The following is an 18,451-nucleotide window of genomic DNA, read 5'->3' as shown; positions in this document are numbered from 1 at the left end:
CACAGACCCACCGCACAGGGAAGGGCTGACAGCCCCAAACACCACACGAGGTGAGGAGGCACCTCCCCACCTCAGCACCTACCACCTGCACAGGGAGCCGCACAACAGATATTTACATTAGCCACAGTTACCGCCCCTCTCCTTCCCTACCCAGTAGGGAACTATATATCTACATTCTACCCTTTACTCCCGCACCTCATCCACCCTTACCGCAGCGCGGCCTTCAGACCCTTTTATAGCACAGAAAAGCACGACGGGGCGGAACCTATGCTCCAGATCTGCGAGTCTATTGGATAGCTCTGTTGTCAATCACCAGAAAGGGGAGAGCTGCCCGCCTGCCTGGCCCCACGGCCGAGCCCTAGTGCGAGTGACGTGAGCGCCTCCTAGTGGACACGGGAGAGCGCCCGCCCGCGGGGGCCGGTCCGTGGCCGCGGCCGTGTCCCGGGGCGGCGCGGCGCGGCGGGAGGGGCAGGAGGCCGCGGGGAGGGCAGCTGGAAAGGGCCGGGTGACGCCGGCCGGGCGGCGCTGGCCGGGCGGCACTGCGAGCGCGGCGGGCGGCTGTGGCAACGCCACGCAGCGCGGCGGCGGGGTGGGCCCGCGCCGCTCAGCCCTTGTCCCCGCGGCCCGCGGTGGCCGGCGGATGGGGTGAGGCGCCCGCCGCGGAGACCAGCGGGTCGGCCATGGCCAGCGCCGGCCCTGAGGAGGGAGAGGCGACGGCGAGGGACGAACAAGCCCTGAGGAAGCTGGTCGTCCGGCTGCAAAACGTCCAGGAAAGGAAGCGTCTGGAGACACTAGTGCAGACCCTGAGCGACCTGCTGGAGCTGGCGGCCCGGCAGAGCGGTAAGCGCGGGGCCCGGCCGCCCTGCCCTGCCCGCCCCGCCCGCCGCCGGTCGGTAACACGGCCTGTCTGTGTCCCACACAGCTCCCCGGCTCTTCAGCGGCAAGAACGTCCATGTGCCCCTGCTGCTGGTGGTGGACCTGTACCCGGGAGCGGCAGGCGTGCAGCAGGTACGGGCGGCGCTCAGGGGCCGGGGGGGCCGGGGCCGCCGTCCCGCCCTCCGGCTTCGCCCCTCGGGATGAGCCGAGCGCCGCGGTCCTTTCCCGCAGTAAAGTTACCGCTCGGCTTGTTTATTTCTTGTTAACTTGGTCTGTTTTGAGCCACTTTATGAGGTGCTGTTGGTCTGTAAAAGGGCGCTGTATCCGCCTGCGTTTAAAGGGGCAAGCGTTCCAGCTTTTTGCTGATACCCTCGTTGCGTCTGCATTGAAACGGCAAGAGAAGGCGATGTATAAAATGTAAATTAAACAAAGCGAACACCGTATGGCACAGGCTTCTGAATTACAGTACAAATAATGTTATCTAATATATTTTTGACGTGTCGATATTAAATTTTGCCACAGTTAGACAAACTTTTGTAAAGCAGAATTATGTAATACATATGTAGTGCTATCCTAGAAGGAGAGTTGTATTAGTCCCGTTTTTTAAGGCGGGGGGAAGATCTTTTAGCTAAGAGGAGGTTCTGCAGCTTGAGGTTCTGCTTGGTTACTGCTGTAACTTAACGGTGGCCCGTTTAGATCAGGTGTAGTACTTGAACAATTTGATATTGAACTTATGGTACAGCCACCAGACTTGCCATAAGAAACAGTTCCTTCCTGGCAGGCATATATTAAACTTCTGACTATGTTACGCTTAAGCCAATTTGTGTGGTTACAATATTTTTGGCATCTTTTACTTTTTTCAGTTCAACTACAAGGCAAAGCATAAATTATATTGCAAATGCCTCTTAAATAACAGTATCTTTTAAGGTATTCTTTTTTGTCTAGTAGACCTTAGTTAGAGGTCAAAAGCATAAAATGCAGATAAAAATATGAAATTGTACTTGTGTAGTGATTAATCTGGAGTAACGGTGATCTCAGGTTTCCCTCGAAGACTAAATGTTTGTGCAGAGTCCGAAGTTTTAACTTACTTTACTACTCAATTATCAGGTCATTAAGAAATACAGAAGGAAGAATCAGCAGTTGTTTTCAGGCTGAAGCATACTATGTTTATAACAATTTACAAAACCACTGCCCAGAAGTTTAGGCTAGGAGGTAAAAACTATGCAATCCAACTACACCAGAAGTAGGTCTGAAATGACAACACAAGAATCTCAGAAGTGCATAAGGAATATAGGGATTGTTTAATTTTAATTCTAACCACGTCAAAATGCCTCATTCTGATTTAATATAGACTTTAAAATGAGTTTTAATCTTTTCTCTGCCCACATTTGCAGTCATATAGTGTTTCAGCTTAGAAGTTTTGGAGCTCCTTTGCATTACTAAATTGTACTAAAGTGTGAAATTCATAGCCAGTGCAAAAGTCAGATCTTGTTCCTCATAAATGTTGTAGGCAGCTCCTCCTTCAGTTATTCAGTTATGATATTTACAAACATCCACAATATGTTAGTAGAGTTCTGTCTTCCTGCTTCATTCAATGCAATTCATTTACAGTCTTTGTGAATACATAGTTGTTACTTTATGGCAGTGGTGAAGTAATGTAGCCCGTATTTCAGTGCAATGCACACTATTACTGAATTTTAATTGAATAAATGGATTAATCAACCTCTTTTGCTTTTGACATTGTAATAAAATTGACTCACGTAAGAGAATAAACACAGCAAGAAACATATCTGGGTAAGGATTTTCTCTCTTACCCCTCCTTAACTGGTTACGAAGCATCATGTTGTGCTGCTATTCCACTGGCTTGTACAGAGTAAATTTGTTTAATAGATAATATTGCAAGTACTGGTGCAAGTTGGACTACAGATATAAACCCTGCAAGCTTTTTTAGAAGTAAGAAGGTACTGTGCTGGAAAGTTAATAATACTTTGAAGGAAAATAGACATCTTTAAGTAAATATGGCAATTTCTTTGTGCAGTTACTGACTGGCACCGAGTGGAGCAGCTTAGAAACTCTAGAGCAAAATATGTTACACTTGAGTGGAGAGCAGTTAGCAGAGCTTTATTGTCACACGTAGGAGGTGAATGAATAAATTCATTGCATGCTAAAAATGAAAAGGGTCTGATTTAAAAATAACGGCCTTTCAGTGCTGCTACCAACTGTTTCTGTGTACAGGGACCCATTTAAGTGCTTGTAAGAATGTGTTTATTTTTTTTTCTTTCCCTATAACCTTTAGGATTTCTGTTATTTAAAAGACCTTTTCTTATGTAATAGTAAAGAGACAATAAGCTCTCTATTATCTCAGATTGTGATTTTAATATTGTGAAACAGACCACATGTCAGCAAGTCAGATGTTTCCTTTGGTCTTCTCTGGATCCACAGTTCTTACAAATATTTGTCAATACCTAGAGTCACAACAATCCAAATAAAATGTTTAATGGAAATATAAATTCCATCAGAAACAGTTTTAATACAAAAGAGAGTGTGTGAAAGATAAAACCAGAATTTCAGTTCCCAGGGAGCTACATCACCTTTTTCGTACTCAGCAAAGCTGCCATGAAAGCTGTCTGGATTCAAGCCTGTGCTGTTCCTATGGGTGTCTCTACACTACCAGACTTGTAATTTCAAGTGTCTAGTCTTGCAGAATGCAGGGTTAGAGATCATGAACTTTGCAGTTTAACTCTTTGGAGATAGCCATTTACATTCCTGCTGTTGACCATCCTGTCTTGACCCCTTTGCTTTACATAACTTTTCTGCCGAAAACTGATCCAGGTACGCATCTAGTTTTTGAGCCATGTGTAGATTATCTTCTGTCGTGACCCTATTCTTAAAACACACAGACCTACTTCCACTTTTTTTTTTTTATTTTTATTTACATGGCTAAGGAAACTTTTATGCCTTGTTTTAATTCCTTTTTGAAAAAGCTTCTTCATCTTGACTTTTGACATTTCTCATTTCACTTCCTCTATTTCAATATAGTGCGATTTTCTTGCTCATCAGTTAATCCTCTGTACAGATTTTCTTACTGCATCCTCACTAAAGCCTATTCAATCATATCAGCCTACAGGCTTTCTTAAGAGAGCAGATTTCTCCAACACGGAAGACAAAAGAGGAACATTATTCGGTTTTGGCGTTATTTAGAGATGTTTGAAAGTCGAATAATTTGCACAAGGTAGAGCAGATATTTATTAAGAACAAATTTATTGGTTTTAGTTCATTCCTTATGATATCAAAACTTTCACTGCCTTTGTTACATTTTGAAACCACACAGTATTGAGGATTGATGGTGAGAATATGAAATCCATAATATTGTTTAGGGATCTCATCTGTATTTAAAACATTGAACACCTTTAACAACCTATCCTTCCTCCTTACAATTTGCAATTAAACGGCAAATTATTATGGAAACACCCGTTCTTTACAATAACACTTGACTACCTGTAGCAGTGCAGAGGTCTTCCCTGGCCCATGATGACATACTGTGGATTATGTCATATTTTTTTCTCTGTCAGCATCTCTTTTAACTATGTGCCCTTTATCCTCAAGCAGTGCTGAAGCACATTGAGCCCAATACACTCCTACAAGCCATGCATTCTCAATCATTAGCACATCTGCTTTACCTATGTCTTTTAACTTTTTATGTTTTTTGTCTTATCCTGTGTTAATTACTTTTCCCTTATTGATTTAGCTAGATAACTTGCAGAACATCTGTCTTCCAAACAGCAAGAATATTAGATAACATTGAAGTTCGACAGAATATCTGTTCTAAAAGAGCTGTATTTTTGTTTTACAGATGGGTTGGTCACTTCTTTGTAAATTAATAGAAATTTGTCCAAGTACTCTACAGAACATAGCTCCTAAGGATGTTGGGAAGGACTGGGAAGTACTGGGTGTTCACCAGTAAGTATTTTGAATGCAAAGAGTCTTCTGGAATGCTTGGTTATCCTGGGAGCATATATATACAATGAAATATATTTATATAAATATGAATAAATATATGAAAATTTTTGTGGATTTCTTCAGCCTTCAGAATGGGAGCCTCACACAAGCAGGGATCTTGCCTGTGTATGTAAATACCTGATGGAGAAAGTAAAGGTGACTGAGCCAGGCTCTTCTCACTGGCACCCAGTGACGGGACGAGAAGCAATGGGCTAAAAATGCAATACAGGAAATTCCACTTAAACATTTAAAAACAAAACAAAACAAACAAACAAACAAACAAACAAAAAAAAACAAACCAAAAAAACCCACAAAAAACCACCAAAAAAACTGTTTTGAGGTTGATCAAACTCTGGAACAAGTTGCCCAGAGTGGCTGTGAAGTCTCAGGCCTTAGAGGTGTTCAGAACTTGACAGGACATGGCCTTAAGCAATCAGTTGTAGTTGACCCTGCTTTGAGCAGGGCAGTAGAAATAGGGGACCTCCAGAGGTCCTTGACAATCTGAACAATGCTGGGATTCTGTGATTATCAAGGCCTTCTCTTTTAATAAACAGATGCAGTATTACCTAGACGGTTGTGTTTGTGTGTTCTTTCCAGATGTGATCAATTATATCCATAAGCCTAAAGTAGTGAAATCAAGAGGAAGAGTATTTGTCCCACCTAATCTTAGTTGTCTAAAAATCCAGTCTGCTGTGCGCCACAACCCTGCTTTCTGTAGAATAGCCCCATCCTGAATGAGATTTGTCCCCTATAGAATTAATATACATATAATTAAAAATTAAAGTAAAATTGATAAATTAGGCATCATGAAATTAATGAAGTATGAAAATAGTTTAAATGCCAACATTCTTTCATTGCTAACCATAAACTGAAATAAAACTTTTTTTTAAAAAATGAATCTGGAGCTTTTTAAGCTTTTGCTAATTTCTGTAACTATTTTTGGTTTCAAAGTACATGTTTGATAAAATTTTGTGTGTGTTAATATTTCTTTAACCACAACTATTATTTTTTTCTTTTAAATTTCTAGGCAGATTCTTAAAATGCTGACAGTCCACAAAGGAAATATAAATCTCTCAGTAATAGGACTGAAAGCATTAAATCTACTCCTCATGTCAGGTATTGTGTGTTTTACTTCCCTACTTTGTATAAGCCTTTAAAACACAGAACTGTGGTATAAAGTGTGTGACTGTACATGTCAGGCCTGATTTTCCTCTCTGTTTTACTCCGTAAAGTCCCTTGTCATTTGTATTTGTATACAAAAAGAGTACTGGTTTGCACCTTTTTTACCCAGATAGAAAGGATGCTCCAAATTGCAAGGCTGTGAAGAACATCACTGATTAATTTTGCCAGCTTCTTGTTGGCAGAGACACAAATAGTTAAGTAAAATAAGTATTTTTTCTTACCAAAGTATACATTTGGTGGCATTCTGACTTGCTTCCTTTAGTACTGGTTAGTACTTGCAAAAACAGTAAATAATTTCTGACATTGCTGTTATTGTGCTCTGCAGAGACTTATTCTTACCAGGTCCTGAGGGCTTTTCTCATGATTCTGAGATTCTTGATATTCTGTTGAAAGTAAAGAGAGATTCTGCTAGTTTTGTTCAAGCTGGCATGTAATAGTAGTACAAACTATTGTTAGAATAGGAATGTTTCCATTGTTGTTAGCAGGCTTTGGAATCTGCCTTATTTAAAAACTAAGGATTAGACTTGATTTTAGGTAGTTAAAGCTATTCCAGCCCTTCAGGCTTCTAGTGTGGACAGCAGAGTGAGACAGGCATTTTCAGGGGATGGTTCATGGTATTGATTTGTGTTTTATAAGATGAGTTACCTCTTGAACCTGTTTTCCTCTGCCTTTTGATTGTAGAGGTCTGAAGGGCTAGCTTAGACTGGGTCCCTAACTTTTTATCTGATGAAGTTGGGTAGTATGGGTCTCATTATAAGGCGTTACACTATGTGATTAATAATAATAGCAAAATCTGGCTCTTAGTAACTGTAACTAGCATCTTTCTTTTAATTGTGAGGTATCATAAAGGATCCTAGGCTGTTGACTATATATTCCTTAACAGTTTATTCCTGGCTGCTACTTTTCTCAGCAGTTGATTAACCAAACTTAAACTCTCATTTCAGCTACCTTACTTCAGAACAATATTGGAAGTTTTACCTTGTCAGAAAAATCTCTTAGTATTCTTTATTTCTATGTGTCTGTAAACTTGAATTGCACTATATCTGGAGCTGTCAGGCCAGTATGAATGCCATATAGAGAGATCTTCTCTTAAAAAAAAAAAAAAACAAACCTAACAAAAACACACCAAAAAAACCCCAGCTGCAGCTGAAACACTGGAACAGGCATTATGATTTCTATTGTTATTGCTGTAAGCTTGAAAAATGTCATGAATATGAATCTTTTTGCCTACACGTGCTATGGAGAGAATAATTTTTTTTTCAGATTTTTCTTGATGTCACAAGACCAACGTGAGATTTTTTTTTTTAGTTCAGTTTCAGGCTGAATGAATGGCTGAGAGAGTGAGAACTGACATGACACAGATGATCTGATTTCATGGTTCACTGTAGCTGACTGGTACATATCAAATTCCCTCTTCCTTTTGTCAAGCAGTATAGTCCTACCCTCTTTCTTCCACCAACCTTACTTCTTAGGGCAACTTTTCAGCTTGCTATGATTGCAAAAAGGTTGGTCTTGATGGGTTAATTTTCTGCCAGTTTAGTGCGTTGAACTGGCTCATTGACAGGTCAGACAATTACTAAAGTAGTGCAAGGTGGGCGTGAGTATAGAGAAGGAAAACTGTCTTGGCAGGAATGTTTTAGAATGTCTCAGTTCTATTTTAAAATACTACCTTAGGAGATAACATCCTCATGTGTTACACAAAAACTTGGGTTTGAACCATCAGGGTAAATTTTAAGAACAGTGTTAAAGAATATTGGATTTTAATGGTTAAGTACAGTGCTTCAATAAAAAATAATCAGTGCAACATGTAATCTCTTCTGCTATTCAGACGTAATTGCTTTCCTGCTCTTGGAGGAAGAGGTGGATGTGTTTTCCTTGGTATTTAATGCCATGCACACCTTCCCTAAAAACGAAGATATCCAGCAACATGGATGTAAAGCATTACACAAACTTTTTGAGAAAGGTATTTATATCTTGTATATCTTAGAAAAAACATGTATGTTGGGAGGGGACTGCAAATGTTTATGTAACTGCAATAAATGAATTCTTGCATCCCAAATTCCATTTTGTGTATTCTATCTGTTCTTCAAATGAATTAGCACAAGACAGGTTTTTCAAGCAATATCACAAATTTTCTAAATTAGAGCAATGAATATGAAATTTTTAAAAAATCAAAAGGTCTCTTAATTTCTGATTCTAGAGTTAACTGGAGGGTGGGATTCAATGTTAGCCAGTAACACTGGAACAAAAAGTAGTGGTATTTGATTTTAATTATCAAAAAATGGGGTTGTTTATTTAAAGACTTGAAAATTTTAGAAACTTGTAGCAATTCTAAAATAAAGCAAAATGTTTGCACTTTAGAAAACTATGTGATTCTGCTTTTGATCCTGATAATGATGAAAGATGAATATGTATCTGTATGATATTCTTGTGTTTCTGCTAAGAGATTAAGTCACTGTGTACTGAATTTCTGCAAAAATTTTAGGAACGGTGTATGTAATGGCCAGAAATCCCATTGTTGTAGCAGCCTTGCTTTGCATTGAGTTTCTTGCTTTAAAATAAATACCGAGAAGTCCTAGCACTCCTGCCAGGTCTGCTGTGCTACTTGGCTTCAAAAACAGTCTCCAGTTCTTAGATTTTTTCTTTCTGGCACCATTTAATATTGTTTTTTCTAAGATTTCTGCTCACACGTGTGCCTGGAATTATCTTCTGCGTTCCTCCCCCTCTTCCATTCTCCCTAAATAGTTTTGTCCTGCTCTTTTTTCCTCTCAATCCCCAGAAAGGTCTGAGCTTCTTAGATATTCTGTGCATGCCTTTGTTAGAGCCTGATTTTTACAGATGTACAAAGTGCTCCAGGTACAGACCTGCAGCCCTTCTTGATGGCACCGCTAATGTAACAAGTTCCTAGGCTGCCCCTGTCTACTTTTTCAGTTATTGTAATGTGAATGTTTGCCTAGCCTTAGCTTGAACCAGATTCAATGGTTCTTCTTACAAAATTCAAAATGTGTTGTTCTTTCTCAACCTGGATCTGTTTCCTTATCTGGTTCATTGCACAGCTACGCAGTTATGTCAGCACGAATTACAGGGGACAGGGATGAAAAAACCTGAAGCCATTATTACAATGAAGATAAGGTATTATTAAAGCATGGCTGTAGTCTTTATAGAAAGAACTCCATTATAAAAAAAAAAAAAAAAAAAAGAGTTGCTGAGAAGTGAAATAAAATCATGGAGTATGTGAAACAGCATTCCATCAAATTGTTTTCATTGTATGTTTAGCCTTTCCTTGACTTACATACTGTCTTGGTGAAGAATATCTGAAGTTCATTCAGTGAAAAGGACCAGAAGACTTTTTTAAAAATACTGGTTCATAGGGCAGCATTTAGAAGTCAGAACTCAGTTACAGAAAGTGTAGGCTAGAAAAAGTACCTTTAAAGTAGCTAAAAAACTAGCTCAGTTTTAGTAAAAGGAGTTGTAACTATGGAAGATTGCGGGGATGGAGAGTACTTCTGTGAAACTTAGAAAATAAATATAAGAAAACTTTATAAAAACAGTTGTCTTTCTCATGTTGTACCAGGATATGAACTATTTCCTCAAAATATACTTTATCTCTCTTGCTTTTTAATTTAGTTCCAGAAGAGCAGCTGACTGAATTTGTTGAGAGCAAAGATCATATGATCATACTGAAGGTATTTAAAGAGTTTCCAGCGAAAGAAGAGGTGATTCTTCCAGCACTCTATTCATTACATTCTTTAGCTGGTCCATGTAAGTGCAGCTCACCTCAATTTTTGGTAATCTTTCAGTAATTGTAAAAAATCAGTGAGAACTGTTTGGGAGTTGCCGTACAAATCACTTCTCTGTTTTTCTTTGGGAAATACTGATTTGTGATTTTTTCATGGGAAATGTTCATATTGAGGCATTCTGATAAAGCTGACTGTCTCATAAAGAACAGAGACTTTCTTCTGCTTGGAGTAAGTGATAATGAAGATGCTAATCATGGTTTTAGAGGTCAGAGTTTCAAGACCCTGCCATGTCTTTTGCTAATGCTTGACAAATAAGATATATTTATTGACTAAATAAATCTTCAGAGAGTTTAGGTAGCAGGTAAAGAACACCGTTGGCAGAGGCTGTTCTACAATGGGAAGATCACCCACACAAATCCAATGGCTAAGGCTGAGAAAAGGTATCTGGGCCCCATCACCCCTGTCTGATCGGTCAGCGAGGAGCACGTGTAGCACGGCACACGTGATAGTAGTCTTACAGTGTCCTTAGGTGTTGTGCAACAAGACTGGAAGAAAATGTCTTCATTATGTCTTGTCTTCTTACAACAGCTGTCCCTGTCATGGGCAAAACCAGGTCCTGAGAAATGTGCTTCATGTTTTGTGTCAGTGTGTTGACAGCAATTTGATCTTGTTGATACAGAGTCAGCTCTTGTCAGCTTTCTGCTGGTAATCGCAGTTCTGGCAAGCATAGAGCAGTGTCCTGCTCCCCAGGCCTTCTGTGAGGTACAGAATGTTGTACTTTTGCAGATGTGATTCCTCACAAAGCCTTGCTCATCCATCCTGTCTGGCTCTATGGGGACGGTGCTGACCCCATGTGTGCCCCAAAACAGGGACTAGAATATCCCACATTTAATCAGGCTCCAAGCTAATTAATTTCTGTTTCTCAACACTTCCAGTTCATGTTTAAAAAGTTAAATATTCCTTTAGCTGGAAGTAATTTTACCCTAGCCCAGAAGTTACAGCCATTTTCTAAGGAAGAGTATGCCAGATTTTAAGGGCTTTTTAAAATAGTACGAAGCATAACAAGAGAAGGTCATGACAAAGACCTGCTCTGAACTATGTATTAATATTTATTTGGGGGTTATCACTCTAATTTCTGATATGAAAGATTGAAAATAATGAGAGAAACAGATAGCTTGCAAATGAGCATGCAAAGCTAGGCTACTTTTGCCAGCATTCAAACTCTTGATCTGTGACATCCCACAATACCAGCAAGAAAATGTATTCCTCTAAGGCCACCATGAAGAAAATCATCCACTTTAAGTCCACACTCTAGCTTATCTAGTAGTAAAATGTTTCTCTCTCCATGCCATGAAGTTCAAGTGTCTATTCCAAATTATTTACATCAAGGATTTGTACCTCACTGTGCTTTCTTTCACTAATACAGATGTAGACTTCGTTCCAGCTTACATGTCATAAGAAACTGAAGGGTGAGAGTTTATTGCAATGTGGTACAAGAACTCTTTTAAATCTCGTTACTTCAATGGAATAAGAAAATGCTTTGCTGCTGACTGTCCTCCAAAGTTCATAGGAGCATGATGGGTCACAGCACGTTCACCATCTAAATGGTGTTAATAGTCACAGGCAGCCATCCAGGCTTCTCCTGTGTTTGATGGGAAGAAACAGGCACCTTGAGAGGAAATTTAGCTACCCCTGGGAGAGGTATCTGTTACAGGTGGGACCAGTCACCATACAGAGTGCTCAGATCTCTTTATCACTTGTGAGAACCTAGATGACCAAGTTTTGGTGGTGAAGATTAAATGAGGACCATTCCACCTCCTTTTCTCAACTTGTTGCGGGAAATGGTGGCTCCCTGCAAATGTACCGTTGCTTGGTTCTTGCAGAGTAAACATGCAATTAATTATTCTCTCTCCGTAGTAAACAATTTTAGAATCTTCTGAGTGTTTTAATACGTTTATAGTTGTCACCTGTGAAATGATAACTTACTGTGAAGTGATGTGATTTTGTGGAACATACCTTTAAAAAGGTGTTTTCAGTTGAGAATGACATTAATAAATTGCTGTCACCTTAAAACATTGTGAAAGGTACCTTCCTTCACTATTAAACAGAATGCTTCAGAAATGCTTCCCACTCAGAGCTTGCTTTTTCGATTTACAGAGTATCATTACTTAATATTCAGATATATTATTGTGAAGATATCCCACAGTTTTAAAAAGAAAATTATCTTCAATAATACAGTTGTTAATATGCCTTTTATGTTTTAAACAGGAAAACGAAGCTGTTGAAAGAATAAGTAAGAAAGTTCATAGACCTCAGCAGAATAATGCTAATTCCCTTGGAGGGATTTTGTCAAAGATTTTTTGGGTTCATATTCTGTCTCATACCCTGCATAAACATACTACAAGGATGCTTTTGTATGCTGGTTTTTAACTGCCATTATGCTATTTTGTCTGAAATTACTGCATGTGGGATTGGTCTGTCCTCAGTAGGAGGGGACGCATCCTGTCTTTGTACTGGCTCATGTGAGTGTCCCGTTGGTTTTTGTACCTGACCTGCATAAGCAGCAGTAAATAGGGTGAGGGTGGCCCAGCACTGGCACACGTTGCCCAGAGGGGCTGTGGAATCTCCAACCTTGGAGATACTCAGAAGCCATCTGGCCATAGTCCTGGGCAGCCAGGCCTTAGTTGGTCCTGCTTGAACAGGGGGTTGGCCCAGGTGACCTCCAGAGCTGCCTTCCAGCACCAGCCATTCTGTGAAATATGGAATTTGTGATGAATTTCAAAATATTGCAGGAGAATTAGATGAACATTACTGTAGCCTCAGTACACAGTAGGTGTACGGTAGAACTAATAGAAAAGAATAACTTGCTAACTTCTGCCTAAAAAGGAAGGAACACTTAGAAAAATGTGATTAAATCAATTAAATTCCATTATTAGCTAAAAACATTTCTAAATCGTTTCTTAATTGTATGTCTCTGGGAATATTACTGAAATACTGCAAAATGTTTGCCCGATCGCAGTCATTGTTATAAACACCATTTATAAGGTTCAATTAATATTTATAAAACAATTTGTTCAGCTTTAAGAAAAATGTTACATAAGAATAGTTTGTGAGGAGGTGTCTTTTACATGGCCTGTTACAGAATGGAACAAATCCATGAATGTTAATATAGACTCTGAACTTAATGAATTATTTCCAGGTGTTGGTAGTTGTTAGTGTCTTCTATGACAATACCAACAAAAAATTGTCACCTTGTTCTCGAGTTGCAAGTCAAAAACTGAAACATAGGCTCAGTTTTCTAAGTAAATTTATTTAAATAAAGTCTGAAGTGGAACAAGTTTGTTTGTTTGTTTGTTTGCTTTTTCTTAAGAAGCAATTTTTGTTTTCTTTCTTTAGCCAGCAATGTTGAAGTGCTCATGTCTGGAAATGTTCGCTGCTACAACGTTATAGTGGAAATGATGCAAAGCTTCCCAAATAGCGAAACAGTTCAGGAAGTGAGTTGCTGTTTGTTGCATAAGCTCACAGTGGGTAAGTTCACAAAGTTGTTCTCAGTCAGCTTGCTTTGACTCTGTAAGAGCTGGACTTAAATGACAGCAACTGTTACAGGCAAGGAGAGAACTACTATCCCAGTTACTCCTCAGAGGTGTATAGTTCCATGTCTCTAATGGTGTAAACATACTGAGGGAACACTGACCGCAGTGAATATGGTGTCCTTCGGTGTTAAACATTAGTGACAATGACAGAAGCTGCCATAAAATACTAGAGTGGGGCAAAAAAATTAGACAAAAGAGTGGGAGAAGCACAAGATGAGAATGGGAGATAATAAATCCTATTCTATATAAAGTTACTATGGAAAGGGAGAAAATTTCTTCTAGATTTCTTCCATGAGTCGCAGTGCAGAATGTGTGAGAAACAACTGGTGCTAGAGGATTACCTGAGAGGTATTCTCCAATGCTGTTGTTTTAACTCCTTGCAATGCATTTACCTTTAGAGATCTGTGCTGCATTCCTGCCCAGCTGTGGTGCCGGTCCTGGGCCCCATTGTGCTGCAGCAGTGAAAGAACCACTGGTTCCTGGACCTCCCTTGCCTTGGGAAACAGTAGTTTATCTGGGCTAACATGGGCTAGTGACACATCAAGAGAAATGATGGCAATGTCGAAAAGGGATTTATTGTGCCTCTAAGCAGCTCTGTGCTCTCCCTTGCCACTATAGTAAGCTGATCTGAGCCGTTGCAAGGACAATGTAATTGGAAGTTCAAATGAAAATAAATGTGATTTTCCCCCTGCTGCATAGAAAAAGACTGTGAATAGCTGCCCGAGGAGCTCACACTTCATGATAGATTCTTCGTCAGCCAAGGTCTTTCTTATGAATTAGACTTCCCAATTCTTGCAGGTGGTGGCTTGAAGCTACTGCAGATGTCGGTATCTGTGCATGACTCCCCTTAATCAAGTCAGTCCCATCCTTTCACCATCTGTTTCTGCTTCTTCATGCAGATATTGTAGAAAATACAGATTAAACTTGAGTGCAATCCAGAGCAACTTACAGTTCCCCTTCAGAAAGCCAAATAAAAATTGCAAGAAAATGTGGTAGCCACTGAGGTGGTATTTACAGTTTTTTTGTCAAGAGGTGATGCTACCCTTGACCAGTTTCCTGTGCAAGGCTAGCTAAAGATAGACAGGGAAGCCCAGCACTTGTGGGGACACAGCAACTCTGTTGACATGCCTTCATCTTGCCCTAAGCGTGACCAGCCTGGTTTCAGTCACACGTTTGTCATGCGTCTGTGCTGACTAACAAGTAATAGTGGCAGTAAAGGAGCCATGAGATCATTTCTTCTTTCAGCATAACAGATGTCCTTCATCTTCTTAAGAAGCCACTTCAGGAGAGTTGTGGGAAGGGGTGTCCGCAGCACCACACAGTTAGGGAAACAGATGTGAAATTGCTACGTGCTCCTAGAAATAGTCTGGAAGATTTCCGTGTAGCCAGTGTGGCTTCCCAAGTTATTCTGATGGACACTGTCTTCACATGTTCGCTGGCAGTGAAATCATAAAGTCAGCATCTCCTGCCTTCCAAAGTCACCATCATGTGTTCTTGCTAGTCTGGTAATGACTGTCCCAGATTTGACTGTCATCAGAATTTTAACTGACTGATACCTGTTTGGCCAGACACAAACCAACATAATTACTCATTACATAGCCTAACATCATTAATTTATGTGTGGTAAGTGATGTATTTACATGAATATACTTTTTACATTAAAATATTATAAGAAAGAGCAATGCTGATATAACATGACCACACTACTACAGACTAAGAAAAAAAATACTGTTTCTGGGTCACTTGTAATAGGTTTTAAGGCCAGGGTTTTAGAATGGTGAATCTGGAAAGGACTTGCCTTAAAGTCTGTTCTTTAGCATTCTGTTAACTTGGTCTAATTGAAGCAAATTATAAAACACTGGGAGAGGTACTTAGCTCCCAGAGAAAAGTCTAGATGTTGATGGTAGTCAGCACCTATAGGGCTCTGGACCAGGCCTAAGTGAAAGAAATGAGGTTAGCTTTTCTGTTGTAATTATATTTTTTAATGCTCAAATATGGGAGACTTCTTGATTTCATACATTATCTTCCACACCTTATCTGAAAGGTTTGAGAAACACCGATAGATTTTAATTTGGCTTTTTATGTTGCTAGTGTAATTCTCATTTTTAGTAATCAAGAATTAAACAAAATTGGATACCGATAGAGAAACCATAGCTATCAAACTCTATTTTACAAAGAGAACGTTGGTGAATTATTTTATGCATTGTACTTGTTTTTACAACAAATGGGAAAGTTCTTTTCATTTGCTTGCTTTTTGCAGAATTCCTTATATCCAGCCTCTAATATAAAATACAGTACAGCCTATGATAAAAGTTATGCTTTAAATACATTTATCATCGAAAGGTAATTCTTTCTGCTATTCCAGAATGTATGTGTTCTGTATTTATAATGCTGACCTTGATCTACTTAATGAGGAGGGCAAAAACAGAGTGCAAAACACGGTTACACCACTTTCTTGACAGGATAAATCAAAACATTGCAGGAATTCAAGTCCGGGACTTCATTTGCTTCCTGGCAGGAAGTCTGCAAGCGATACACTGACTGTATTTTTCTAATTTTGATGACAATGTGTACTTCTTTTTGCATTAAACCTCAGTCTTTTGTAAAAAAAACACAAAGGACCTAGACCCCAACTGTTTTTTATCCTTGACCTCTCTATTCCACAAATTGTTGTGTCATGCTCTATAATAAGAAATCCAGTGTTTGCTACAGACGAAGTTTGTGTGTTGTGTGCTGAGAAATTTATGTTAAATGTGTATAAAACTCTCTATATATGTTTATATTCATTTAATATCTTCTTTATTTTCAGGAAATTTTTTCAATATCCTTGTATTACATAAGGTTCCAGAAGTCATTGTAAAGGCTGTTAAAACATACCCTGAAAATACAAAGTTACAAGCTGCAGGACTCAGTTGTTTAGCTCTTCTGAGTAAGTAAATTCCTTTCCAATTGCATAAATAAATTACATCATTTATCTGTCCACTTTTTAATTTTTTTGTACTGGTGATTTCCTGTAATCGTTTCGAACTCCATTTCTTCAGCCTGAAAGCCTCAGGCAGGATCACTTTGACAGAGCTAGATTTCCTGCATGCTCACAGTTTGTTGTTTGACTGTGACATGGCTGTGTCCAAACCACGTGCCCGACATCCTCACAGTGTTCAGAGCTGATAAGTTATGTTGGCAGATCTTATCAAAGCAACCTGTTTATCCGTAGGCAAATATTGGATAATGCCTAATTAGGGTAAAATCTCTAGAGATAACAGCACTTCTTTGATGCAGTGTTTGCCATATGTGACAGTACTCATTACATTGTGGCAGTTGATAGCAGCACCAAATCAGTACTTGTGCTTGAGTTCTGAAATCAATTAAAAAATGTAAACTTTTCCTTGAGTACACTCTAGCTATTATTTTGAAACAGAAGTTAGTTAGCTAGTGGCAAAAAGACAAATATCTGATCCTCTTAATTTTTGCGTTATTGTTCCATACAAAAGCCAGTAGAAGTGCTGTTTAAGAGTCCCCAAAATAGTAAAGATTAGAAATCAGTATAAACTCCAGTAAGCTTCAAATATTATGGTCATATATAATATGAACATACATACATTTTTTTGATAACTTTTTTTTTTTCCTTAAATGCTGAAAAATCACAGGTATTAAGTGATTTCTTTTAAGTTCTGTTGCACTTTTTGGGACCAGATATTTCTCTCTTAGCAACTGCAGTTTGCATTTTGCTTTTTAATGGCACTGCTTCAGAGTGTAGATGGCTCTGTGATAAGTGGTTACATGCAAATGTATCAGTTACATTTTATATCTGTTGTATTCTGTATGTAAATACACACCAATGCCTAAGCATTGACTGATCTGTAACCATGTATGTAATTGACTACACTATAATGAAGGGGTTTAGTCCCTTTATAACCTTAAAGGCATTTTTCAAATGTGTCACAGAGTTTATGTTAAAAGACTTCTCTGTCCCCTGAAAAGGCAAACGCTCCCATAGGCAGTGTGACCACCTTCATGACTACAGGAAGGTTAAGACATCATTGTTTTGTTTTCACAATCAGAATTTATTGTGAATATTTTTTATTTCAAGCTGAAACAATATTCTTAAACCGCGACTTAGAGGAAAGAAAAGAAGAGGAGGAGGAAGAAAAATTATGCTGGTTGGAAGCATGTTACAGAGCATTAGAATTACACCGAAAAAACACAGATGTGCTGGTGAGAATTTCTGGATGACAGGGGTATGGAAAGACTGCATTATGCATTAAATAAAATGTTTAGCAACATCATTTTCTCCTGTACATCCTCAGGCAAACAAGGCCTTAAGGACTGGATTAGATTTAGAGTAATCTTAAGCTTTCTTATCTTTATTCACCTCCACTGGTTTCAGTTACTTTTTTGGATCAAATGTGGGTAGTTGAGACTTGTTACCTGAAACTTTGGCCATCCAAAGATTTTTGTTTACTTAGCTCCTCTGTATACAGTAGCAAAACACAGGCCCATCAAGAGCATAATTAATCTCAGCCTAAAATAGGTGTCAAAATGCAAATCAAATGAGATCATGGCACATGTTTGTAACTCAGACCTATCCCTGCTATAAAGAATGTGACAGTCCACACTTTGTTGTATTTCTACACAAAGCACCTTGTATCTTTGTCATGAACTGAAAAACAGTCGAACTATTTAAATTTTTCGTATGTTTTTGATATTCTCAAGGCATTTTGTCTTAATCCTTTTGTCTCCTCTTGCTTTATATTTAGGAGGCTGCGTGCTGGGCTTTGAAAAATCTGTTTCTGTATCAACGCAACCTTCATGAGAAGATTGGAGATGGAAATAATCAGTCAGTGTTAATATCTTGAACTGCATTTTTGGAAATGAAAAAAATGGAAGCCTACTATTAGGGCATTTGGGGTCTCATGTTTCAATTATTTTTTATTTTTCTTTCTTGTTTTCTAAAACATGATGAAATGTGTGGTGACCAACACCACTCAGGAAAGTTTCTTTCTTGAAAAGTGTACTAACCTTGACTCTGGCAAAATTGCTAGTGTTTTAATAAAGAGTCAG

General features: G+C 39.0%; 1 protein-coding gene across 1 annotated transcript in view; it reads left to right on the top strand.

The window, feature by feature from the left end:
* Window positions 1–438: 438 nt before the first annotated feature.
* LRRK2 (leucine rich repeat kinase 2) overlaps window positions 439–18,451 on the top strand; it is a 64,867-nt gene continuing 46,854 nt past the window's right edge. The window contains exons 1-10 of the mRNA XM_082075936.1: window positions 439–840; window positions 923–1,008; window positions 4,730–4,836; window positions 5,903–5,991; window positions 7,886–8,020; window positions 9,685–9,819; window positions 13,194–13,325; window positions 16,200–16,319; window positions 17,481–17,605; window positions 18,148–18,227. Coding sequence (XP_081932062.1) covers window positions 681–840; window positions 923–1,008; window positions 4,730–4,836; window positions 5,903–5,991; window positions 7,886–8,020; window positions 9,685–9,819; window positions 13,194–13,325; window positions 16,200–16,319; window positions 17,481–17,605; window positions 18,148–18,227 — 1,169 coding nt within the window. The 5' untranslated portion in view covers window positions 439–680. The remainder of the gene's footprint in view (window positions 841–922; window positions 1,009–4,729; window positions 4,837–5,902; window positions 5,992–7,885; window positions 8,021–9,684; window positions 9,820–13,193; window positions 13,326–16,199; window positions 16,320–17,480; window positions 17,606–18,147; window positions 18,228–18,451) is intronic.

Source organism: Streptopelia decaocto, assembly GCF_964273445.1.
Source record: "Streptopelia decaocto genome assembly, chromosome: 1".
NCBI lineage: Eukaryota > Metazoa > Chordata > Aves > Columbiformes > Columbidae > Streptopelia > Streptopelia decaocto.
The sequence above is the reverse complement of the archived record's forward strand: the minus strand, read 5'-3'. Positions and strand labels throughout refer to the sequence as shown.